Here is a 27,947-nt window from a genome sequence, read left to right on the forward strand (position 1 = left end):
CATCATCGTCCATACAGGCCCTGTCACAATTGCCACTGTACATAACTTTGCTGTCCATACTATACAGTATGTCCAAAACTGTTACTTTTCAGGATTCAAATTCAAAAATAGCAAAAGTAGCAAATCAACAAGCTCAAGCTCCCTCTATCGGCATCTCCGTTGCTAGGAGATAAACCAGAAGTGGTCCATCCGTCCGTCAGTAAATATGTTCATCCTCGTTAACATCAACGGTAGCCAAAATCTTAAAACTCTTTTATCCATTCTATTTCGCAGATTTAGTTAAAGGGGAATTCCGCATTTTCAACATTAAACGTGTCATTATGTTCACCCAAAACATCAATTTTGTAACAGTGATCACGAACGCTTTAATTGTGAGCTGCAAATCAAACTTGTTTTTCAGCCTGTAAAAAGGATTTGAGATAAATGGATTCTAAAAAATCCGTTCCCATAAGCCAGTGGACTTTTCACTTCAGTTTTTTTTTCATCGCACGGCAACTAGAGTGTTACGAGTGCGTGCAGAACAGAGTTGGGAAGCGTGATCAATGTAAACAGACGTCCAAAGACGATCTCGGCGACGAGGGCCCAAGTAGGTAAAGGTGTCAAAAGACGATGTCTGCAGCGAATGAGTTAACGATAATAATAGTTCAATGTTGAAAACGAGTGATCAAAACAAGCTTTATTCACGACTCATAAGTAAAGCGTAGCTGGTCGCAGTTACAAAATGAATGCCTTGGGTGGTCCGCAATCCTCCCACGATAGGATTGCATAGCCTTTAGCTAACTTCCGGCAAATTTTTGCCGCTTGGCACCTCACTGAAAATATCTCTGGCAACTGGAATTGACACAGACTGAAACAATGCTAGCAGTCAATGTGTAAAAAAAAAGTAATCAAATTGGAGTACTTCTTCCAACGCTATTCACGGCCCCACTCCTGCTTATTTCCGTCCTCCAGGCCTACTATGAACTCTATGTCGTCGCAGCACTGTCGGCCCATCTCCACACAAAGCATCACCAGCACCGACTCTGCAGACAGCGAGGAGAACTATGTGGCTATGGTGAGTAGCTCCATGCAGGTACATCATCGGGGATCACCATATTGTGATGATCTAAAGTTTACATTCTCTCTGTCGGGTGGAAACCACACATTATGTCCAAAACTGTTACTTTTCAAAAGTAGCAGGTCTACAAGCTCAAAACGTGGCACAACACGTTTCGAGCTTGTAGATCTGCTACCTTTGAAACTTTTGTGTGATGCTGTAGTATGATCAAATTTATGAGAAAACACAAAAAGTTAGAATATGGAGGTAAGAGGCAACGGTATGTATGTACCTTTCTTATTGTACGTCACTCTGTAAAGTGTAATGAAATCCGCTCTTGTGATTAGCAAAACCCAGCGTCTACCTCTCCAGTGGTGAGTGGCACCAACAGTCCCGCTCCAAGGAAATGTGGCAACGTGGATTATCTGGCTCTGGACTTCCAGCCTGGCTCTCCCAGTCCACACCGAAAAGTAAACACACCACTCGTCATATATTGATGTATATGCAATGTAAAGGCCTCAACTGTGGCTCAGTGTTCTCTTATTGTCTCCGTCAGGCCAGTTTGTTTTGCACCCTGTCCGTCCGTCCGTCAGTCAAAAACATTTTTTGCCAGTATTCCTACATTCTTTCCTTTGGATTTTGTCCAAACATCACCTTGACCCAGAGTGCATTGTGGTCCATTTTCAACCACTGCAGTGACCAGACATGTTTATGCATGGAGGAAAGGGGGGCGGGGTATTGATTGTCATCAGAATTTAACCTTGGAATCTGTTAGATGTACTGTGGTCTCACACACACACACGCACACACACGCGCACACACACACACACACACACACACACACACACACACACACACACACACACACACACACACACACACACACACACACACACACACACACACACACACACACACACACATGGCTGCATTTAGTGATTATTTTATTTATTCTGATGATTACTTTTTCGATTAAGGGAATCAAATGATTGTGATGTTGTTTTATCATTTATGTCAATGAACTAACTGAAGAATCAATATTTTATAATCAACTGCATCGATTAGTATGATTAACCAGTTATGGCCTATTTTATTCTTCATATAGTTCAGTCAGGACAACTCATGAATGGATGGAATATATTTTTTTTTAATATAAAATGAGCAGTAAAAGTGAAGTAAAAGTACAATATTTCGATCTGAGATGAGATAGAATTAAAAGTATTGGAAATTGGAAATACTCAAATAAAGTACAAAAAGGACCACTTCCGGGGGCACGGTGGCACAGTTGGTAGTGCAGACGGCCTGTCGCCTCACAGCTAGAAGGTCCTGGGTTCGATTCCCGCTCGGGACGCTGTGGGTGCTGGCGGCGTGTTTCCTCCTCCCAGTGCACATACCCAAGGCGGGGTTGGCGAAAGGGCCTTTCTGTGTGGAGTTTGCATGTTCTCCCTGTGTCCCCTAGGGTAGGTACCCTCACAAAAAACATGCAGTAATCCTGGTCTCTAAACTGCCTCCCCCTGGTCAGCCGGGGTGCCTGATGGAGGGGAAAGGAACTGGTTGGAATAACGGGTTCCTTCCACGTGCTATGTCCAACCAGGGAAACTCCCCCCTGTCAGGTGTAAAGGAGCAACTTGGACACTCAGGCATGAAGGAAGCATGAGTTCAAGTCCGTTGCTCTTCCCATGTCCCCCATATGGGGACTAGGTTTGGCGGAGGGTGTGTAGAGCCCAGGATCACATTAGATAATTGACACAGGGGTGAAAATGGTTTACAAAATCGTGGGATAAAAATATATATATATAAAAAAAGGACCACTTCACCACTTTTCAACCTATCTTCATATAATTGGTCCTCACTAATAATTTTGATAAAATAGCACAAAATACTCAGTCTGTATCTCATAGGAGGGCTGTGGGCAGTTCAGAATCCCGTCCATCAGCGACATCATCAATGGGGAATCCAAGCTAATAGAAACTGCAGGCTTTCTATTCCTGAAAAGTTGAAATGCGAAAATGGAAGCCATCGTTCTCACGATAATAAAAATCTAAATATTTTTTTTTTGTTGAAAAGAAAATCTGCCTAATGATGATGTCACTGGTGGACGGGTTTCCCCACAGCCCTCCTATGAGACACAGACTGAGGAGTAGAAAACAAATGGTGCTATTTTATCATGAACATTACTGAGGACCAATTATATGAAGATGGGTTGAAAAGTGGTGAAGTGGACCTTTAAGTACAGTACTTAAGTAAATGCACTTAGTTACCTTCCACCTCTGCTCTGTATGTGTCTGGCCAGCCCTCCACATCCTCAGTGACGTCGGATGAGAAGGTGGACTATGTGCAGGTGGACAAGGAGAAGACGCAGGCCCTGCAGAACACCATGCAGGAGTGGACCGACGTGAGGCAGTCCACCGAGCCCGCCAAGGGAGTCAAATCCTGACACTGACATGGATGTCCACACACACACACACGCACGCACACACAGTGTATTACTGTACTTGTGAGGGCATCAGCATTTTAGGATGGTGATGTAATGAATGCAAAAGTAGACGATCTACAAGCTTCATTGTCTATTTTCGGTGCACGACACTGGCATGCGACTGACTAATCATACATTGGCTTCAACCCCAAGCCTTAACTCTATAACCCCTAAATGTCTAATCCTAATTTTTCTTGTGAGGACCAGGAAAATTGTCTATACAATTTCTATTTCTCTAAGTCTGCTATACTTTTGGGTACATTTTGCCCTCACATATATGGTAATACAAACACACACACACACACACACACACACACACACACACAGACGCACGCACGCACGCACGCATGAACAGACAAGCCACGTCCGATCTTATTCCATGTACGTCCAATGTCACATCCTGGTCTCTGTTACGTAAGGAACACTTTTGTGGTTGTGAAGGAGTACAGACGATGTTGGGGGACAAAGAAAAGACACAATCTACTGTATCCTATACGCCACTGCTCTGTGACAGCGTCTCCTTGGTGTGTTGCTAATATCAGGCCATGAAACCACGCATCCTGCCAAAGCTCTCCAGACTGCGTGACAGCTGATGTCGTATATCGAAGAATATTATCCCGACTGTTAAGTGCAATCTGTATTCTGCAAAAGAAAAACGCAATGTCCTTCACTTAACCCTCTCTCTGGCCATCCATCCCCCATCCTCCAACACCCCCACAAGACCCTGCGATCACCTCCGCAAACAGCCTGGTGCTTTTGTGCATCTTGCAGGTTATTTACCAAATTGCTGCCATTAACACAATGAAAAGAAAAACTAACGCCACATACAGTGTAACCAGTCGATAACCATACTAATACATGCGAGTACGATTACTTGGTCTCAGGAATGCCAAGACACAGTTTCATTTGAGAACAGAGACAGCATTTGTGCTGAGAGTTGCAGAACCAGTGAAGAGATTATTTTTCTGCTGCAGGCAATCGTTTCAGCTTAGCAGTGCATGTCCGGTAGGAGGGGGGAAAAGAAGAAACAGCCATAAGAAAGAAAAAAAGACCCATGTCAGAACCCCTAATGATAACTTCAAATGACAAAGGAAGAGTGTGATATATATTTAAAAAAAATCAGAAACTGTCCTTCCTTGAATTGCAGGCCAGTTAATTCATTGCAAAGGTCAAAGCCACAGTAACTCCCAGACGTACGGTGTAAGGAACCAGATGGACAAGAAGAAAGCTGTTCCTTTTCATTTGGGCATCGGTGGTCAGCTGTTTTCTTTGTTTAGCTCTGATGCATTTCATTGTGGAGGAAATGAAGGTAACTCACCCAAAATGTAGGAAGTATAATAGCCAATGGATTCAGATATCCTCTTTTATATCTCTCTCTCTCTCTCTCTCTCTCTCTCTCTCTCTCTCTCTCTCTCTCGTTCTCCCTTTCTGCCTTTGGAGGCTCAGCAGAAAAGGGGTCTGGTATATTTATATATTGCACAATTTGCAGAAAAATGACCATACGTACCAAAGTCGTGCTTTTCATTGATTTATTGATAAGGGTGTTTAATATGCCATGCACTACAGCCACTTCTGTTGAACGATGACTTCGACGGGCATATTAATAGAATGACCTATTTCCAGCACCATATAGCTGGAGGCCTACTGTTGAGGCAAATGGAGGCACTGGTTTGAGACAGAAAAATAGTGCACTACAACAGTGGTTTCCCAAACAGTGGGTCATTTTATTTATATATATATATATATATATATATATATATATATATATATATATATAGATAAATGGCCTGTCTCTCTCTCTGAATTAAATATCTCACTTTTGCCCTAAATAATGGGAAAAATGCCATGCATATAGTGAAAACGGATCAGATCTACAAGCTCACACGATGTGTGATCTTGTAATCAGACATTTTCACTATCTTGGAGGGGCTTAAGTGGGTAACTCTAACTGTGGGTTCCAGGGAGAGACCAAATGTATCTTTTGGCATCTTTAGCTAAAACGATTGGGAACCACTGCACTACAAAGTGAAGTATTGTGGTTGCCACAAAGATTTGCCAACAAAATAGTAAAAAAAAAAAAGAATGTTGTGTGATTTCTTAAACGTGTCTTTCTCCTTAAAAATTGCCTTATATTTTCATTCCTCGTTTTGAAATCTCATACAGGGCGTATTCCTCGGGACAGATTATTCACAATGTTACTTGCGACGGGTAAGAACAGCCATATTGTGTTCAATATGAGATCATATTGATTTTTGTTTTGTTTGTCGTCCAAAAATGAAGTCCAGTATTTCACTGTGGTCTGGAACCACTGACTCATGTGGCCATGCAGTACTAAAGATGGTATTATTAATGCTTTGATTAAGATCCAAAATCTTAATGCTTTTTGTACCATTTTTACTGCTTTTGTATTCTTTTTACCGTTATTTTTTTACTGATAAGGGCAAGCAAACGATCATTGATTAAAAGAAAAAAGACGACTGTTGTCGAGCTAAAGTTAAGCTAAGTTTGTTGCGATGTGTATTATTTTTGTTTGAAAAAGAAAACAAAACAAAAAAAGTGAAATAAATCCAGAATTGGACTTTTATGATCTGTGCTTTCAAAACGGCTGGCAGGCGAATTTAAACACTGGCAAAGGCCCTTCCTCCCTTCCTTCTAGCTGTGAACTGTGACTCATTGGCTGTCTTTCATGTCCGTCATCCTGCTCTGTCCTGGCTCCAGCAAGGTCATGTCAAGAAGGAAAGGATTTATTTTATCGTCTATTCTGACATTTTGCGTTATCACTATCAATTGTGGTCACTTCCCCAAATTGTGTTTGGAGTTTCCTTGTTTTTAATGCCTGTACTTATCCATAAATGTTTGTTTTTTTAAAATGGTGTGACGGTAGTAGATACTGTATTTTGCAAAATTGCAGAATTTGTCGATTTTATTTGAGCACTCGTAAAATGCCATCTGCAAGTGTGTTTTTGTGCAACTGTTGGAAGACTGTTGGAAGACTTTTTTTCTTTGTGTGTTTGGGTGTGCGTGCGCGCATGTATGTATTTGGATTGCAGTCTCAAATTATAATGTACACGTGCGTAGATCCCATTTTACGAGTGCTCAAATCATATCTGACATGCTCTCACAACGTATCTAAATTTATCAAATTCATAACCCTGTACATATTATTGGTATTATTTGCATAACCCTTGAAGGAGGGAGTATAGAGGACATAGGACAGAGCAGAGTGAGGACCTCAGACACCACAAAAGAAGAGGGAGGGGGGGCAGCATCCGTATTGTGGGGAAAGCTTTCCCCACAATAACAAAAAAGACACTAGATAAAGTGCCCTGAGGGACTCAACCATGGGGTTTAAGTGGTCAACAAAGGCAAAGAAAAGACTGAAAAATGGCCTGTCTCTCTCTTGTCACTCTCTGAAAACGTAAGTGAAACAAGGAGTTGTAATTTATTGTCGATGGAAGAGCTGTGTATGTTCCGTGTTGTGGTAGATTTAGTGAGTTGTAGAAATGAAAAAAGAAAAAAAAAACGGTCACAAGCTAACTGAGCAGGAGACGCCTACACACCACTAGCCTTGGGCCAAGACTGATGGAGATGTATCTTTTATTGGATTCTGACATTTGTTTATTTCTGATCACTTCCCCAAATATTCTACAAGCTCATCTACAAGCTCGAGTGGCGCGCTATGAGCTTGTAGATCTGCTATTTTTCAATAGCTAAATTATAACATGTTTAAAACACCAAAAGGGGTTCCCGCCCAAAATGGGTTAATAATTAAAGTGTTATAATCGGTCTTTGCCATTGAGCTGTATATCTGTCTTTGCCGGAAATTGTGGCAGGTGAGAGCTGGTGGTATTTCACTTGAAGGGAACAAGGAAATTCTGGAAATACATGGCATGCAGGCACAGACGGGATTAAAACACTACTTTATTAAGCAATACAGAAATATTACAGCATGGTTAATTATTAGCCATTACTGTGGCTTTAGGGTAAAGCACTTTATATTTTGTATTTGTACATTTAATGGAGGAGTACATTCCAAAATCTACCGTATTTGAGGAACTGGCCACAAGACTGTCAGATATCCAAAAATATCAGGATTGATAAAATAAATCTCTTGGTCCAAGGTTTTACCTACACCACTCGGCTCTACTGAGCAGGAGAGGCCTTCCCTACACCACTCGGCTCTACTGTCGGACTGTCACGCTTAATTTATACTCCATCATGCGATCACGTCACAAGCCGAAAATAGCCGATCTCTAACGAGCTCACAACGCGCAATCGTGAGATTGTAGATCACCTATTTTCAGCGAACAATGATGTTGTCATAGGACAAAGTATAAATCGTCGTTGTTGGGCAGAAACCTCCGATCTCCATATTCTAATTTTTTTTGTGTTTTTTCATAAATGAAAGCCCTACTTGATCATGCTACAGCGTTACATAAAAAGTAACTGATCTGCAAGCTTGAAACGTGGAGCGAAGTGACACGTATTGAGCTTGAATCCTGAAAAGAAACAGTTTTGGACATGTGAGGTTTCCACCCGACAGACGAAATCCTGCTCCACTGAGCTGACATTCTGTGCTAGTAGAGCTAGCTTCATTTTTTTTCAAAAAAACCACTGTTATTGCTACTGCTGTAAAGCATTTGTAGATTGCTTGTGTGTTAATTTATTAATTTATTGTATGTTTAGCAAATGATAAGTGTACCAAAAAAAGAAGACAAAAAAAAGTAAAATGTCTCTACTAACATTTAATGTATTCAAAGTGTCTTGATTTTTGTGAAGTAATATGCCAAACAATGCCACTGTGATGGTAGTGTGGTACAGTAGGCCTACATTTGGAATACACAAGATGACAATAACTGTTATTCCTGTATTATCATGTTATATGACTTAAACTGTGGACATAGAATAAATCAAGAAATGCAACCAGTTCTGTGTCAAAGCTTTACTTGGTCATGTATTATTATTACTTGCGCAAGCAGAGCGTGCAAGTAATAGTTTCGCCCGGCTCGTATGCACCATCCCAGCCAACCCGCCACTTTTGATGCGTATGCAAATAAAACAGCAAATTGTGCCTGATTTGCTGGGACCAGATTACATGGTGTGTATTTATGTATAACTAGCTCTCAATGATGACGTAAGAATTATGTGGATTAAAATTAAAGGACCCAATGCCATAGTGTAATTCAGGTTTTCGATGATGACGTAATGACGATATGTTTTAGTGTTGGGAGGATTAAAGGTAATGCTCCTGTGTATACACGTATGTAATCTGGCACCACTGCCGTGTCAGTACACAATGGCACAACCCTTGGTTTTATGCAGGCCTGCTTTTTTATTGAAGTGATGAACAATGAAACATTAAAACAAATATGAGTGAATAACTAATACTTCAAAAAAATATTTGAATTGTGAATTGGTAGACACTCCCTAACCAGGCTTCAAGCGCGCTCTTTAAAACCCTCCGGTAGCCACGCCCCTCCCCCTCCACACACACACACACACACACACACACACCCACACGGGCTGCAAACTTATGTTTGTTATTAAGTTAAGTCACTAAACAAAGTGAAAAATATAAACAACTTATAATGTAACTCCATGAAGTGGAGTAGTCTGGCGTGTTAGGAAGTGAAAACTGCTCAGTCACAAGTGTGTGACAGCTTGAAAGAGAAGTTATCTTCATAACAACAAACTGGTGGATTTGTTTTCATTCTGCAGGTGAGTTAGCTACCTATGCTAAGTGAGCATTAACGTGCATGGGTGCGTGCGTTCGCGTGTGTGTGTGTGTGTGTGTGTGTGTGTGTGTGTGTGTGTGTGAGAGAGAGAAAGAGAGATAGATAGATAAGGGGGGGGGGGGGGAAATAAACAAACAAGAGAGGGGGGGACTGGAGATTGAAATGAAAAAAACAAACGGGTGCATTAAGTGCTGTATGTGTGCATATACATAAATAGAATAAATATATACAGACACAATGTTTTGTTTGGGGTGTCACAGCACCAAATCATTCTTCTTAACTGTTTACCAATGATGGTTTAAAGGAGAATTCCATGCTAGAAGGCTTTCTTACTTTTCTTTGTAGTTGTTACGTCCCCACCAAATAGGTCCAGGTGTTATTTTCTGCAAAGCGCATTATTGGCTATTTCCCCTACCATAAACCCCCAATGAATTGAATTGAATTGAATTGAATAGGGCATTGGGGTGTTGTGCTAATTTGCTTATTTCCATTGCTCAAAAAAATCATAATGTAAATAGTATCCCAAGCGGCACACTTTACTACTTATTTAGATGGAAATAAGCGGATTGGCACAAAAATCCAACTCCCATTGTGGGCTTATATATGGGGAAATAGCCAATACTTCTACTCAAAGCTTATATGGTCTCTCTCTCAACCTGCTCCACAGGTACACGGGCCAGGGTGACGACCCCAGATCCCCAAGATCAGCTTCTTCTCAGCCCTGACATGCTGTTAATGCTGGACCCTATAGAGCCCTGACATGCTGTGAATGCTGGACCCTATAGAGCCCTGACATGCTGTGAATGCTGGACCCTATAGACTAGAGCCCTGAAATGCTGTGAATGCTGGACCCTATAGAGCCCTGACATGCTGTGAATGCTGGACCATATATAGAGCCCTGACATGCTGTGAATGCTGGACCCTATAGAGCCCTGAAATGCTGTGAATCCTGGACCCTATGGAGCCCTGACATGCTGTTAATGCTTGACCCTATAGAGCCCTGACATGCTGTGAATGCTGGACCCTATAGAGCCCTGACATGCTGTGAATGCTGGACCCTATAGAGCCCTGACATGCTGTGAATGCTGGACCCTATAGAGCCCTGACATGCTGTGAATGCTGGACCCTATAGAGCCTATGCCCTAAACCCCTGACCACGACATGCTGTGAATGCTGGACCCTATAGAGCCTATGCCCTAAATCGCTGACCACGACATGCTGTGAATGCTGGACCCTATGGAGCCTATGCCCTAAACCCCTGAATGCTGGACCCTATAGAGCCTATGCCCTAAATCCCTGACCACGACACTACAGCAGAATGCTTGTACAGTACGAAACATCCAGACTAAGGCTGAGTGAGAAGATCAGGCAGCCAGGATAATGAGGCTGGTTGGGGGCCATTGATACTGGGAGGAGAGTACTACATGGCCAGCTAGCCAGCCAGATGTATGGAGGATGGAGATGACTGGAGTCTGGAGAAGCAGCTGGAGGTCTCATCATGAACTGGAGAGAGAGCCACAGTTTTCCCCTGGCATCACTACAACTAACTTATGAAGTCAAGTGGAAGAGTTGACGGCCCCAGGTATGAATTTAGTTTTTTGCTTCTTGGCTGCTGCTTGTGTTTTTAATGCGTGTGTGATTCAAGCTGGTGTGCTAGTGCTGTCATTGTGGGACCCGTTGACCGGGTGGTGTAGTACTATTGCTGTCATTTTGGGACCCGTTGACCGGGTGGCAATGGCACTGTTTCTGCCTCTGGAGTTGAATGCTAGTCATCATGTGAATCTAGAGTGTGTCTGTTGTGTTGTATCTGCCGTATGTGAGTTCAGTTGTTGTAACAGGGAACAGTATAAATGTGTATGTGGCTCTTGATCACTTCAATAATCCCATGAGTGAATTTCCTATTTCCATTTGGTTGGAGATAGAGCTTTTGGGCTTTGACATAACAGCCATCAATTCCAATGGTTCATTTTCAATAGAAGACTGATTGACATTAGTTTATGTACGTTGTTTCGTGGTAGCTGAGGTTTGTTGTGAGTCGTTGTGACAGGGTGGCTGTATTGGCATGGTGGCAAAGAATGTCCCTACTCCCTATGTAGGTTCTTTCTTTCTTTCTTTCTTTCTTTCTTTCTTTCTAGTTCATGGACTTTATTGTTTGTTTAGGGCACTACATGGCAACGTAAGACATCATGTAAATAGTTGTATTTGCTACTCTTGTTTCTCTGCCTGTCCTGAGCCCATGCATGCAGAGGCCTTTTTGGGGCAGTTCTGGTGGTGGGGTGGAACACGTGTGTCGATTGTGAAGTCGGTGGGGTGAACAGTTGTCGATGTGCGTGGATTACAGACGCACACACACTGTTGGGATAAAGTAGACCTTTTAAGCAGTTACCATTACTAAATGGTAAATGGTAAATGGTGCATTTATATAGCGCCTTTATCCAAGGCGCTTTACATAGATTGTGCATTACATTCACCCATTCATACACCGATGGCAGCGGAAACCATGCAAGGCACCAACTAGCACATCGGGAGCAATTAGGGGTTCAGTGTCTTGCTCAAGGACACTTCGACAGTAACTCTGGGGGAGCCCGGGTTTGAACTGGCAACCTTGCGGTTCCCATCCAGGCACTCTACCCCTGAGCCACCGCCGCCCCCATTACTCATAAGTAAGGAGGAGTGTGCACCCTAGCTGTGCTCAAGCAAGGTCACAGAGTGACAGAAAGATTCCTATATAGTGTCTGAAAAAGTAGAGAGACGTCAGAATTCTCCAGGACAGACAACCCTTCTGGCTTGCGCTTCAAGGGGCGCCCCGATCAACAGACTGATATGATCAAATCTGATTCGTGATGTAACAGGTCGTATTTGCTTTCATTATGTCTTGCTGCTGTAAAAGCAGACCGTACTGTATATATATATTTGTTTTCTTTTTTGAAAGATGACTTATCTCGTCTAGGAAAGAACATTTGTCAACCACGTCCCAGTCCTGAACCGGCCCCGCCCCCTCCTAGAGAGACTTCCACCAAAGTGTCCTTCAGGTTTAAGGGAGTGAAGAAATGTCCCCCTCAGGGCCTCACTCAGGGGCCCCTAAATCAGCACTGACAAAATGACGGCCATTAACCCCTGCATTCGTATTTGCTGCCCAATTGGTTTAAGGAGTACGTGAACTGCAATAAATAACCTACCGCCCACCCACCCCCACGCACACACACACACACACACACACACACACACGCGTGCATAGATCTCTGGCTATACTTGCGATGACATCAACCTTTTAGGAGCGTGATTTTATGATTGTCATTTCTACGATTTATTATTACTTGCGCAAGCAGAGCGCGCAAGTAATAGTTTCGCCCGGCTCGTATGCACCGTCCCAGCCAACCCGCCACTTTTGATACATGTGCAAATAAAACAGCAAATTGTGCCTGATTTGCTGGGACCAGATTACATGGTGTGTATAACTAGCTCTCAATGATGACGTAAGAAATATGTGGATTAAAGGACCCAATGCCAGAGTGTAATTGGTCTTCGATTGTGACGTAATGACGATATGTTTTAGTGTTGGGAGGTTTAAAGGTAATGCTCCTGTGTATACATGTATGTAATCTGGTCCCAGCAAATCAAGCACAATTTGCTGTTTTATTTGCATACGCATCAAAAGTGGCGGGTTGGCTGGGACGGTTTTAGGCGCAAAATAACCACAGTATACCGCTAATCAACTTACAAATTACATATATATATATAGTATATGTATAACTAGCTCTCAATGATAACGTAAGAAATATGTGGATTAAGTGCCAGACTGTAATTGGTTTTCGATGGTGACGTAATGAAGATATGTTTTAGTGTTGGGAGGATTAAGTTGGCCATTTATGGCCTACTAGTGTGCAACAAGCAAGTATGCACTCGACAGAGTGCAGTTCTAGTTATTATTATTATTAATAATAATAATAATAAAATTCATCAGGTCCTGGCCGGGCTAGCGGTCCGGGCCCCTAGACTGCTAATTATCCTGACAGCGTGTAGCGGGTTTGACTCCCGTTCTCGACGACCTTTGCTGCGTGTCACTCCCCCGCGGCCCTCCATCTATCTCCCCATTTCCTGTCACCATACTGTACACTATCCAACAAAAATATCTTAAACAAATCAAAAATATTATAATTCATCAGAACATTTAAAGACAAATATATATATATATAATATATGTCTATGCAAAAAAAGGAAATCATCATATAGGCCTACACGGTTAGAAAAAAGAGAAAACGTGTACAGTGTAGAAAAATAGCATCCGCCTGTAAATGGCTTTTAAGAGCGGCTGTTGGTAGGGGCCGTTCCACATGTGGCATAGGAGCGAAAATAATTTAACCCCTTGTTTGAGCCGAATCTGGGTTGAACGTGGTTTGTGGAACTCCCTCTGGTGTTGTGATTGTGGAAGTACAGGTACATGGGTATATTATCTTAGTGGTGTAGCAAATCTTGTAGACCAGGCCCATTGACGATATGCACATGGCTGCCATCTTGCCAGCAAGGTGCTAATAGGTGCAACTTCCCATTGATAACTTCTGTTGTCGAGCTAAAGTTAAGCTAAGTTGTTTGATGCGGTGTGTATTATTTTTGTTTGAAAAAAAAACTTGAAATAAATCCAGACTTTTATGATCTGTGCTTTCAAAACGGCTGGCAGGCGAATTTAAACACTGGCAAAGGCCCTTCCTCCCTTCCTTCTAGCTGTGAACTGTGACTCATTGGCTGTCTTTCATGTCCGTCATCCTGCTCTGTCCTGGCTCCAGCAAGGTCATGTCAAGAAGGAAAGGATTTATTTTATCGATTCTGACATTTTGCGTTATCACTATCAATTGTGGTCACTTCCCCAAATTGTGTTTGGAGTTTCCTTGTTTTTAATGCCTGTAGGCATTTAATATATATTTTTTATGGATGACGGTAGTATTTTGCAAAATTGCAGAATACACACTTGCAGAATCTGCAAGTGTGTTTTTGTGCAACTGTTGGAAGACAGTTGGAAGACTTTTTTTTCTTTGTGTGTTTGTGTGTGCGCGCATGTATGTATGTGGATTGTGGATTGCAGTCTCAAATTATAATGTACACGTGCGTAGATCCCATTTTACGAGTGCTCAAATCATATCTGACATGCTCTCCAATCTCACAACGTATCTAAATTTATAAAATGCATAACACTACATATTATTGGTTCTTTGCATAACCCTTGAAGGAGGGAGTAGGTTATAGAGGACATAAGACAGATCAGAGTGAGGACGCTAAACGTGTGGGTAGTGTCTCCAAAAAATGTGCCAAAATGGTAAATGGTTGGTAGGCTATTCACCCTTGTTTTGAGTTGCTTAGCGGACTGGATGATTCATTCTCCCACAGTAATAAAAACAAACACATAGGCCTATTGACCTTTTTGTCATTCTTTCACTGAGTGCCATACATAGCCACAACATGATTGGCATCTCCTCCTAATGCTGGTCACCATGCAACCTATAGCCACATTTTGCTGTGGGATGGCAATCCCATTCCTCAATCAGGATTTGTTGCAAGTCAGCCAACGTGGTTCTGTTGGTCACTCTAGCACGTACAGCATGCCCAAGCAGCTGATCCCACAAGTGTTCAATTGGGTTGAGGTCTGGACTCACGGCAGGCCATTCCATCCTCTCTACTCCCAAATTCTGGAGGTCGATTGATGGCTCTGTGGCAGAGAGCGCTGTCATCCTGGAGGATGGCGTTAGGTCCCAGATTCTGAAGATATGGGATCACCGCTGGCTCCAGAATCTCATCCCGATATCCCACAAAAATACATCCAAAGTACACACTGTAGAAGAAACATCCTGTTTACATTTGTAGTAGTAACCAATAAGCTAATATTTATACTTTACTGTAGATGAAAGAACCAAATGTTTACCACCAGTGCAGTAAATGCATGTTTGCTGCCCTCTCCTGGTTAGAGACAACATCAGTCCATCTGATGGACCATTCCATCATGACAGGTTGAAACAACTGCCCTGTGACAGGGCCATACCTGTCACACAGTGATGTGAGAGGGGCCTGATGTGACAGTGCCTTACATCCCTTTGTACAGGCCCGGCCACAGTGATGTCCAGTCACAGCCCTATAGCCACTGAAATGATACTGACCATGATTCGGGCATGGTACTAAGTCTGACCATGATACTGACATGATACTGTCTGACCATGATACTGACCTGACCATGATACTGACATGATACTGACCATGATTCGGGCATGACACTGTCATGATACTGAATGTGAAGTCTTAAAAAGACGAAAAAGTGGCCGCACACACTCGTAGCCAAAGTGCAGATAATTTATTAGAATAGGACACAGAGAGTAAAAGACCAACGTTTCGGCAGATGCACTGCCTTCATCAGGGTATGTGATACTGACATGAAACTGACCTGTAAAATGATGAAGTCTGCACACAGCTCTGCTCCACAGTGTTTAGTTTTCTTATTAAAAAAAATATTGCTTGTGGATAAGCACTGGTTTGGGAGCAGTCCAAGTACCCCTCCTCCTTCCGTCCATATACAGTAATGTCACCAAGAAGGATGCATGTTTTGATATTTTTTAACCACTAATTCTCAGTAGCACATGGTCTACCACAGTAGGCCTGCACTATAGAGTATGTTTATCATTGAACGGCAGTCCTTCACACGGCCACATAACCCACAGCGGTAGCCTACAGTAAATGATGAACTAATAAGCAGACACTAGAAAAAAGCCTTTTCGCCGCATAATACTAATAACCCATAATAACCTAATAAGTAATAACCCATTCAACATAACCCATTCAACATTTGGTTCCATTTGTACAATCTCAATAAAGTCTCATTCACTTAGTAAGAGACCACACCTTCGCTCAAGTTCAACCATTTATTGGTAAATTGAATGATGAAATGGGGGAAGGAGGGGAACCCGGGATGGGTGAGACTCAGGATGGGGGTGTAGTCTCGGGAGAGGACGCCGTGTATGCGCGCTCAGAGAGCGGGCGTCTATGCTCCGGAACTGCCCGGGTTCCTGAAAGAGAAGGAGACAAGTGTGATTATTGAGGTGGAGGTAGAAGGGGTGGATTTGTTCTGGGGTTGTTCTGTGCGCCAACAGGTAGATGTTGGCGCACAGGTGTATTTATACTGTGGTGATTGTGGCAGGATTGGCCAGGTGATAACGAAAGGCAGTTGGGTTTGATAAGGAGGAGAGTGATTGATAAGGAGGGGGGAGTGGTCGAGCGGAAGGTGGCCTCTTCTCCCGTAACTACGTTGTATAATATACAACTTCCCATAAAGTTCTCATCAGAATCTACTGTGAATGTATTTATTTTCACATTTATTTTCAGCATTGTCGCATCACAGTTTATCACACATCACAAAGTAAAAATGTGGGTGAAATTAGTTTTTGATGCATAGTTCCCGTAATTTTTCCAAGAAAACAAAGAAAGGGAAGAAGTGAGAGAGGGGGGATGTAAAAAAAAGTCCGTGGCCTATAATGCATATCAAACTGGGAATAAGGTTGAGAATCACTATCACTTTATTGAACTCGCAGAGGACATGCTGGGGCCTGCTCTTCAACGCAGCTCACCCTTCACGCCACTAGAGGGTGCATGCGGACCCCGTCACAAGCCATGCTATGTAATGTCCGCTGTGGAGAGGAATGTTCATACAATGAGAGTCTGTGTGCAGCAGCAGCCAGCAGCAGCTCGGTGCACCATTCGGACAAATGACTGTCAATGGAATACTCACACACAGATCGGTTCGTGGCGCGACGGTTCCGTGCGTTTCGGACGCCTTGGTGGTGTAATTCTGCTCCCAGGTTCGAACGGATCACACGCGGGACAAAAGTGAAAAGCGAGTATAATTGCAGAACATGTCGTGAGTGTTGAAGTTTGGTGATTTTTTTTAACCCTCTTCAGGATGTCTTATTGTTTGCGGTTCGCGTAGTTTGGATTTGTAGTAAGTAGTCTACTATTTTTGATTGTTAAATTGTAGGCTATGATTAATGTGATTTCTAAGCGTGTCACGTTATTAATTAAGATAAAGTAGGTGGACGATGCGCCAGTGATGTATACCGCGAGTCCTTTTGTGGAAAGATAAGTTCTGCGTGACAGGATTTTGAATGAACCTAAAGATTCATATTGAATATAATTTATTTCCGAGCAAATGGAGGTGGGGTCTCGGACGGAGGCATTCATTAATAAGGCTACTGGACCAAATGGACGTTTTGTATTTATTAAGTGAACATTTATTTTAGTTTTTCTTTCTATCACACCCGCCAACACATTCGAGCACATATTTTAGCCAATGTTCTTTCAACGGACTCACAGCCTTGGCCCCTAGACCACCACAGCCTGGCCCCTAGATCACCAGTCTCCTTCCATGAGCGCATCATTGGGGCCCCTCTCTCCTCCAGTCCAGCGGACGCCGGTTCCTTTTCATAAACTTCTCGGGGGCCACCAACCAGCATCATTGTCATCATCAGTTCTCACCGGGGACCACCGGTGGTGTTGATGGGAGAAGCCACTCCCGTGCAGCAGCCCACTGCGGGGGGATTCATACCGATGTTGGGGGGACTCGGCATGGGTTCGATGCCTGGCGGCGGGGGCCCTAACAGGGGCCCCTCTGCGGTGCCGCAGCTGCACAGCGCCATAGTGGAGCGCCTCAGGGCCCGCATAGAGCTGTGCAGGCGCCACCACTCCACCTGCGAGAACCGCTACCAGCGGGGCCAGGTGGAGACCGCGGACCGGGAGCACGAGAGCACCCTGCACCTCCTCAACATAGTCCACCAGGGGCCCGGGAGCAGGAAGGCCAAGGGCAGCCGGGGGGCGGCGGCTTCCAACCAGCAACCTCCTGATTACAACCGGGGGGCCAACGGAGAGCAGAGCTTGAAGAGCCAAGGTTCCTCTGAGGGCGAGCAGAAGCTCAACACGCGGATAGCTGTGAGTATTTCATGTTGAATGTGATGATAATGATGATGGTGATAAGACAAGGTTTTGTTGTTATTGACTACTGAAATACAGTAGACCAGTGATTATCAACAGCCTTTTGAGGACCCCAAGGACCCCCAGTTTGATATGATACTGTAAAATCCTTTGTGCTAATTCAACTCTCAGAGTTCCGGACCCATAAGCATCCATTCGGTTCAAAACTATCAATCTGGGGAGTGGGGGGGGGGGGGGGGGTACTCACTCATGTCGGATGAGAGAGATTTGGTACCCAAAACTCCACCCAATCTCAGGGGGGGGGGACAAGGCCCCCAGGTCATGCAGGTCATTGAGATGTTTTGCATTTGGTTGACAATCACGTCAACATGGCTACTGTGCAGCGGCTTCAAAGAACCCAAACACATGAACACTGTACAGCTTGTTCAGCTCATTGAATAGACCCTGTTGTCTCATTTTAAAGCACTGGATATTTCATACAACGTGTGTGTGTGTGTGTGTGTGTGTGTGTGTGTGTGTGTGTGTGTGTGTGTGTGTGTGTGTGTGTGTGTGTGTGTGTGTGTGTGTGTGTGTGTGTGTGTGTGTGTGTGTGTGTGTGTGTGTGTGTGTGTGTGTGTGTGTGTGTGTGTGTGTGTGTGTGTGTGTGTGTGAGACATGAAAAACATTGTCTCTCGAGGGAGGACAGTTACCTGTCATGTGTTTCTCATACTGTAAACAACACACGAGTAGAGTGTTTACTCAGCTCTGCCTTGATAATTGGACATCATATGTTATGTTGAAACAACATGACATTTTCCACCATTTAAACAGTGAAACTCAGCTCTGACAGTTTACAAATGTAACCCAACACCATTTGGTGACATTTCTTTTGTACTCTCTCTCCGAGTTACAAAAGTGTAAAAGTAAAAGTGGTGATTTTTCCTTTTTCATAGTTTTTATTGTACTACTGTATATTATTAGGGCCACATGCTTTATTGATAGGCTATTGTTAAACATATGAAAAGGCATTGTTTGCCTGTCAATATCAATTTACAGTAGAGCAGCAGAGTTTTCATTTGGGCAACTAGCTGTCTCTCAACCAGCTAGCTAATCACATTCACAGGTTTAGTCCCAGACTAGATGTCCAAAGTGAACATCAGAAATACTCTGGTTCCCCAGGAGTCAATCTGAGAACCATTGTGTAATGTAATCCATAATCCAATATAACTAGCTCATGTGCAGTGGTGGGAGGTGGTGGACAAGTAGCCCTGCCTGAAGCTTATAGGGGCTATATTATCGTACACTAGCAGAGGGTTCCATCTCGGAAGAGCGGTAGCTACAGTAGGTAGAAATTTGGTCTTCCACACAGGAGATCCGGGTTTGTATCCCGGTTGTAAGACTGCTTAGAAGTGAGTGTGAAGGTATAATATGGCTGGGCGATTTGATTTCAAATCAATATGATTATTTAAAACTTTTCCCTCGATTGCACAAATTCAATATAGTTGAAAACTATTTGAATGTTTTCGTGTTGATTTGTTAATATAAGAAATATTTAAAAACAAATGGCCTGTAAAAAAAACTAAAAAAAGCGGTTTCTTGATTATTGGATTTAGATGAAGTGTGGTATAGGTTCCAACTATGGGTTTGGATATATTCTGGGTTAAGTGCCCGGCCCCTCAAGGAGGGAGACGGAATAACCCATGGAGGAAGGCCGGTGTCCCTGGGAGCGCTGATAGCACTCACTTCCTGTGTGCCATCTGTTAAGAGATGTGAAGATTTATCTAGTTGTTTTCTTTGAATGTGCACCAGGGGAGTTTGACATCCAGACTGCAGGCGATGGGACACGTCCCAAGAAATGTTTCAGTAGAACATCCAGAAAGGGGTGAGAGCTCACATGGTTCTGCTTTAGCTTTCTTTTAAATGGAAAAACAAACATCGTCTGGGCCTCGTAGACTTTCCAGCAAAAGTCTATGAGACTTACAGTATGAGACTGAAAGAAAAAAAGGCACTGGGTACAAGTTGTGACAGGCAACATGGATCATAACGGTATAACTGGTCAACATGATGCAGTGTAATCCATGTTCTGTGATTGTAAATTGTAAGACAGTGGTTCTCAAACTTTTCAAAATAACCAACCCCCACATATATATTTGGCCACTGACCCCCACCTGAAAGTAATTAGTGCCAGGGACTGGACAGGGTCTCATATAATTAGATGACAGTGAAGTGACAATTCAAGTGACCTTTAATTACCTTTTTATAATACAAAAAAGCCCATTACTTACACTTTGTTCATTTTTGGGCCTTTCCGTGAGCTTGTATTTTCACAATATTTATCTATGGAACCGAGTCAAACAAATTGTAATGCCAACTCCGACAAGTGCTTGTCAGGGTCACGATGTGATTTTTTTTTTTTTGGGGGGGGGGGGTCACCACCTGAAAAGGTTGAGAACCCCTCACCTATTTCTAGTAGTGAAGCAACTTTCTGTGTATTCACCACCATAGCCTCATTGGCTGCCGCATCTTTTCCGGGAATTACAGACCCCGTCACCCGAACATGTGCTCTGTGATGCACGCTCATGCTTCTGCGGTGCTTCGCAAGGAATCTCGGGAAAGTTTTGCCCTCCCTTGAGCACATACGCTCCAGAGCTGGAAAGGGCGTCTGTGTTTATATGTCTATGTTCACCACCACCATCACTGGTAGCTGTGTAGTAGTGAAGCAACACTTTCTGTTTATTCACCACCACCACCACTAGTAGCTGTGTAGCTTGTAGTAGTGTAACAACTTTCTGTTTATTCACCACCACCACTGGTAGCTGTGTAGCGTGATGCCTTCTAGTAGTGAAGCAACACTTTGTGTTTATTCACCACCACCACTGGTAGCTGTGTACGGTAGCTTCTAGTAGTAAGGCAACTTTCTGTTTAATCACTACCACCACTGATAGCTGTGTAGCTTCTAGTAGTGAGGCAATCTTCTGTTTATTCACCACCACCACTGCGTGCTGTGTAGATTCTAGTAGTGAGGCAACGTTCTGTTCTGTGTTCATGGTCTTTCACTGTAGCAGAACAGAGTGAAGGAACCAATAGTGGAAAGTAACTAAGTACATTATTTACTCAAGTACTTACTGTTCTTAACTACAATGTTTAGGTAGGTTTTACTTTACTGGAGTATTTCCAGTTTTCTTTTACTTCTACTCCACTATATCTCACATCACACATCTCACATCAGATCTACAAGCTCACTGTGGTTGTTGATCTGCTATTTTCAAAAGATTTGTATACATTTTAAAACTTCTGAAATGTGACATTCTGCATAATGAGTACTTTTACGTTTGTACTCCAACACCAAATTACGGATACTTGTGAGTATCTCTACATTGCAGTATTGATACTTTACTTTTTTCCACCACTGGAAGGAAGTTAAGGAACAGACTGTCAAATCCTGAGTGTTCATTCATACCATCTGTTGTTCCTTATTTCCCCGATTCACATCTTAACTCTGAGTGAGTGCACAACATGTCCCAATGCAACAACAACATGCCCAAATGAACCCTTACGGGTCCATTTGGTTACATTCTAACTTATTCTAAGTTAAATGAACACTCAGGGTTTGACTATGGCGGTGAGGCCCAGTGATAACGTGCCTTAAGCTCTAACCACACCAAAGGGTTGAGACGGTTTTAGCGTTACCTCCTTGCAACCGTTTTGACCCAAGGAGTTGCATGGTGACCCTTTGGTGTGGTTAGGGCTTTAGATCCACTGACCATGTGCTGCTGTGCAGTCTGCAGTGTTAATTTTGTTGACTAAGACTAAAAGATTTGATATTTAGTCGACTAAGACTAAACAATTTCAGATGACTATTTATACAAATTTGATTAAAAATAAATGGTGTGTTACTGTGTTGAAAAGACTAAGACTAAATAAGGACTGTCTGTCAAAATTAACATTAAGACTAGAATTTTGACTAAACAATTTCAGATGACTAAATAGGACTAAAACTAATGGTGTGTTATTCAAAAGACTACGACTGAGAATAAATCAGAATTAGCTCTGTCAAAATTAACACTGCGGTTTCATTTCCAATGGAGTTAATGTGACTGGTGCGGAGCATTGTACATGGAAAAAAATGGAAAACTGATGAGCACAGCAAGAGAAAGGCGAGGAGGAAATGGGAGTCCTGCTGGGAATGTCAGTGTTAATAATGTGTCACACACACACGCACGTGCACACACACACACACACACACACACACACACACACACACACACACACACACACACACACACACACACACACACACACACACCTCACCGTGTCTTGAGCGAAGTGAAATAGCTTGGTATGTGTCATTATCCACTGCTATTCACACCGTGTGGAATGTGCGGATGTGTTCGCCAGGTGAGCAGCAGCAGCAGCTCTATACTGTAAGTAGCCTACTCACTGCTCATTGACTCCAGATTAACAAAGGATGTTATTTTTAGGTGAACCTGGAAGAGCCGACAGCGGAAGCTGAAGGATTTTCTATAGAACCATGCACAGACTCAAAGCTTTTGGTTATTAATAGCCAGGCTATTTATTTAGTTTATTCGTATGCGTTTTTTAAATTTCAGATAGGTCAGCGTAGCTAGAGACAGGAATCCCAAGGGCAGAGAGAGAGAGAGAGAGAGGAGGAAGCTGCAAGAGAATACGGGGGTCGGATTCGAACCCGGTAACTCGTAGCGCTCACAACTTCACAAGGAGCACACAGTCATGCTTGCTAACAGGCTTGAGCCACCAAACCAACCCCAAGATTGGTTATTTAATGTTTAAAACCTATTTATTGATTCTACGTCTCAGTCCTAATCCCTCAGCAGAGAACCATTTCAGAGAAGGGAATAGTAGCAGTGTATTAAAAGCCGCAGATGTGTTTAATCCGGATCCAGGATGTGGCATCCATCCACCACCTTTGCGTGTACCGCATGCAAATGACACGCGGAGGGTCGGCAAACAACGTTTTTTGCCGTGCCGCTCGTCGCATGCCACACATTGTTGTCATACTCTATTCTACCGGCCGTAACGAATGGCTTGCTAAGCACCTTCTTGAAAGACGCTTTGGCCCGTGGAACCGTTTGAAGCGCCCAGGCCCCCATATAAATGTTTAGAGCCATTGAATACATTTCCTGGCTGTGTTTACTCCGGGTCAAACAGGCCTTGAAAACGCAGTAGGGGAGGGATGCATTTGGTGATTAACGGTCCTGCGTGCACATGGGAGGATTCTGTTATTTCCTAAAGCTCGCTGCACTGACAGATCTGGGAAATGTGGGTCCTGGCTGGGGCAGCCCTGTTCTCATCTAAAGTACACTACACAGAGAAATTGTGAGTGTTAACCACTTTGAGCCCTATAAGTACTTTGTTGTACGACAAATAGCCATTTTCAAGCCTATTTGTCAACATTTTGGTCAGGGTTAATGAGGTTAATTGACCTCTTATGGGTCTATTTATGCACTCGCAGAGTTAAATTGCCACTCAGGATTTGGTGTTGTAGCTTCTGCTTAATTGTAATTTTGTATAGGCTATTTATTAATCATTAAATAATGAATTGGGCATATTTGGACCACCCACGGTCTTATAGCCAGGTTACATTAGGTACCCGCTAAGGCGGCTATGTTAGACATATATTGTGTGTCATATTGTGACAAATTGAACAATACAAATGAGTAGAAATGTATTTATTGACACTTCAAATGAAAGATTAGGCTTTCATTTGAACTTGTTGAAAATAGAAAATGTCAGAAAAGCAAATTTGTCTGGCTTAACCCATTAAAAACAGGAAAGCATCCGTGTCATTTTAGATTTTAGCGTTGGCTATTCCAAAATAGCAAGTTGCTTGCAGTGTGTGACTGTGTGTCTGTGTGTGTGTGTCGGGCCTTGTTTTTCTACATAAAGTACATGAGGACAAAATGTCCTCCCAAGCATCAAAAGAGCAGAATTGAAGGTTAGCTCGAGGTCAGGGTTTAGGTGTAAGGGAATGAATCATAGTTGGTGCACGCCTGCGTGCGTACACATGCACATTGCAGTGTGTGCATGGCACATGTGCAGAGCGTGTGCATAGGGGGAGATTCTGTTCAGCGTTTGGCCGTGCTTGGTAGAAGTGGCTGAATCAAATCAAAGCTGGAAGGGTACAGTATGTGATCTCAGTGTTGCTCTGCTCAGATACGGAACAATTCGCTCAGGCCGTCAGGGGCCAGTAGCACGGTGCTCTGGGGGGCCCACCCAGTAGCACGGTGCTCTGGGGGTCTCCCTCAGTAGCACGGTGCTCTGGGGGTCCCACCCAGTAGCACGGTGCTCTGGGGGTCCCACCCAGTAGCACGGTGCTCTGGGGGTCCCACCCAGTAGCACGGTGCTCTGGGGGGCCCACCCAGTAGCACGGTGCTCTGGGGGTCCCACCCAGTAGCACGGTGCTCTGGGGGTCCCACCCAGTAGCACGGTGCTCTGGGGGTCCCACCCAGTAGCACGGTGCTCTGGGGGGCCCACCCAGTAGCACGGTGCCCTCAGGGGGGCCCACCCAGTAGCACGGTGCCCTCAGGGGGGCCCACCCAGTAGCACGGTGCCCTCAGGGGGGCCCACCCAGTAGCACGGTGAGACACCTCAGGGGGGCCCACCCAGTAGCACGGTGCCCTCAGGGGGCCCACCCAGTAGCACGGTGCTCTGGGGGTCCCACCCAGTAGCACGGTGCTCTGGGGGGCCCACCCAGTAGCACGGTGCCCTCAGGGGGCCCACCCAGTAGCACGGTGCCCTCAGGGGGGCCCACCCAGTAGCACGGTGCCCTCAGGGGGGCCCACCCAGTAGCACGGTGCCCTCAGGGGGGCCCACCCAGTAGCACGGTGCCCTCAGGGGGGCCCACCCAGTAGCACGGTGCCCTCAGGGGGCCCACCCAGTAGCACGGTGCCCTCAGGGGGGCCCACCCAGTAGCACGGTTCCCTCAGGGGGGCCCACCCAGTAGCACGGTGCCCTCAGGGGGGCCCACCCAGTAGCACGGTGCCCTCAGGGGGGCCCACCCAGTAACACGGTGCCAGAGAAGAAGAAAAATCACAAGTCGTCCATGGCATTGTGAGTTAAAGAACAAATTCCAAATGAATCCATCATCCATGCATGTTTTATCTTACAAAGCATAGCGAAAATTGCCTATCGTAGAAATACAATGAACTGGGGTTTAACCTTTTGTGGTTGTGGCAAATCTTCTAAAGATGACTTATCTCCACAAACTCGCGTCCTTTGGCATGCTTCAAATACCGGTAATTCCTTTATCAACATCAAAGGGCTATACATCAAACATTGCATTAAAGCCCAGACAGACAGTAGCATTAAAAGCATGGCGAGTGAAAGCAGTTGGCCATGCTGCTTCCTTTTGCATTGTTTGCCTTTTTGAGTGGTGCTAGCCACTCCTATATGCAGCTATTCGGTATTTATGTCCGACATCATTTTGTAGTCCTACGTTACGTTCGGGTCCAAGTGGCACCAGCTCCCGTCCGCTTCTCATTGTAAATAGCAATATCTAAACGCGTGAATGAATCTTTTTACAATGACGTTATTTTTCAGAAAGGAGCCATTGGGGGTTAAAATGGGTCTTAATGCTTCCAAATCGAGTAGAATTATAAATGTTCTGTACAAGTGTCCATGACAAAGAAAATATGATGTGTTGTGGAGACAATAAAGACTATTATATTCAGTGTGGGGCAGACGGCCTGTCACAGCCAGATTTGGGAGACCAGTAGCTTTGTTGTTGCAAGGAAAGCGATAAAATGAGACTTTCATGGTTTAGTCTCAGATTTAGTCCAATGGAGGGACACTATAACTCTATGCGGACATATTGTACTGTACTGTGCTACTCCGTATTGTACTGTACTGTACTACTCCATACTGTACTATACTACTCCCTACTGTACTATACTTTACTCCTCCTGGCGTGTGTGTGTGTGTGTGTGTGTGTGTGTGTGTGTGTGTGTGTGTGTGTGTGTGTGTGTGTGTGTGTGTGTGAGTGTGTGAGTGAGTGAGAGAGAGATGCTGTGCCATCCAGTGGTATTATCGAGGTGTTTCAGCTGCCCGTTCTCGGACACAGGGACAGACATACACCCATTCAGTATTTTAGCCGTGACGTAAGCACGTAAAAACTACTTTCTGGCCTTGACAGCCCATACATCCAAACAGAAAAGTCATATTTGATTCCATTAAATTAGTTTAAACAACATTAAATTTTTGTCACTCACTTTGCAAAACACATATTTTATCCATACATTATACAAATCGGTATACACTATCTCTATAGTCATGTGATCAACACAGATCTGGGGGTCTCCCCCAGTAGCACGGTGCTCTGGGGGTCCCACCCAGTAGCACGGTGCTCTGGGGGTCCCACCCAGTAGCACGGTGCTCTGGGGGTCCCACCCAGTACCACGGTGCTCAGGGGGTCTCACCCAGTAGCACGGTGCTACTGGGTGATTTTTCATATTCCATCCTGATTGGCTGCGAGGTGTGGCCCGTTTTGAACAAAATGCCTCAAATCATGCACACAGGGTCCAATTACTGTGAAACTTTGCACGCACATTTCCACTACGTTGAGGAACAATTAATGCCACACTTTATGCCATTTCTGCTTTTTTATGTAAGAACATTTGAACATGGAACTTTTGAACATGGAATGTAAACGATTATGACAATTATGACAATTCATCCTAGTGTAGGACAATTTCACGATAAATTAATATCTCTGTGATACTATTATTGGGGTTTTTCGTATCACGATTAATGATAAATGACGATTATCCCTAGACTTCCTCGACATCATCCTCGTTAACGGAGAACCCCGTTCTCTCATTATGTGTGCTGGGAGCCATTTAATGAGACTGTGAGATGACAGGGTTGTCGACAGTAAACAAACAGAGGAACGTTGTGTTATGTAATATGTTGGGTTTCGAACGTCATGGTAGATGTTAAAACTAAAAGTTTGTGTTGCCCAGTGCTTCCCAACATTCTTTCCTTGGAGCCCTCCCTTCTTACCAGTGGTGGAAAAAGTATCGGCATCAAAATGTACTTAAAGTACTAAAAGTAAAAGTATTCATATTGCAGAATGTCCCATTTCATAAGTTCAAAATGTGTACAAAATATTTTGAAAATAGCCGATCTACGTGCGTCGCATCGCGATGCATTGTGAGCTTGTAGATCTGCTATTTTCAAATGGCCGAAATGTATATAGGGCTGAAGTGGTTAATGTTTTCGAAACAAAATGTAAATCTCCAAAGTAACTAAAGTTTTAAGTATTGGAAATTGGAAATACTCAAGTAAAGTAAAAATGCCTCAAAATTGTACTTGAGTAAATTACACCACTGCTTCTTACAACTGAGTGTAAGTGATCTTTGACGCACCCCCTGAGGGCACCCGGACCTCCGGTTGGGAAACACTGTAGGTGACGGTGTAGCCTTATCCCTTCCTAAAAGCAGTACACAGTAAAAACACTGTAGGTGACGGTGTAGCCTTATCCCTTCCTAAAAGCAGTACACAGTAAAAACACTGTAGGTGACGGTGTAGCCTTATCCCTTCCTAAAAGCAGTACACAGTAAAAACACTGTAGGTGACGGTGTAGCCTTATCCCTTCCTAAAAGCAGTACACAGTAAAAACACTGTAGGTGACGGTGTAGCCTTATCCCTTCCTAAAAGCAGTACACAGTAAAAACACTGTAGGTGACGGTGTAGCCTTATCCCTTCCTAAAAGCACTACACAGTA

At 43.8% G+C, this 27,947-nt stretch overlaps 2 protein-coding genes across 2 annotated transcripts in view; both read left to right on the forward strand.

The window, feature by feature from the left end:
* gab2 (GRB2-associated binding protein 2) overlaps positions 1 to 8,438 on the forward strand; it is a 98,637-nt gene extending 90,199 nt beyond the window's left edge. The window contains exons 10-12 of the mRNA XM_080771421.1: positions 952 to 1,054; positions 1,384 to 1,506; positions 3,330 to 8,438. Of these exons, the coding sequence (XP_080627547.1) occupies positions 952 to 1,054; positions 1,384 to 1,506; positions 3,330 to 3,473 (370 nt within the window). The 3' untranslated portion in view covers positions 3,474 to 8,438. The remainder of the gene's footprint in view (positions 1 to 951; positions 1,055 to 1,383; positions 1,507 to 3,329) is intronic.
* Positions 8,439 to 16,985: 8,547 nt separating this feature from the next.
* The window catches only part of maml2 (mastermind like transcriptional coactivator 2), a 74,596-nt gene continuing 63,634 nt past the window's right edge, over positions 16,986 to 27,947 (forward strand). Inside the window, exon 1 of the mRNA XM_080772375.1 lies at positions 16,986 to 18,205. Coding sequence (XP_080628501.1) covers positions 17,777 to 18,205 — 429 coding nt within the window. The 5' untranslated portion in view covers positions 16,986 to 17,776. The remainder of the gene's footprint in view (positions 18,206 to 27,947) is intronic.

This window comes from Protomyctophum bolini, assembly GCF_963924005.1.
Source record: "Protomyctophum bolini genome assembly, chromosome: 9".
In the NCBI taxonomy this organism is placed as follows: domain Eukaryota; kingdom Metazoa; phylum Chordata; class Actinopteri; order Myctophiformes; family Myctophidae; genus Protomyctophum; species Protomyctophum bolini.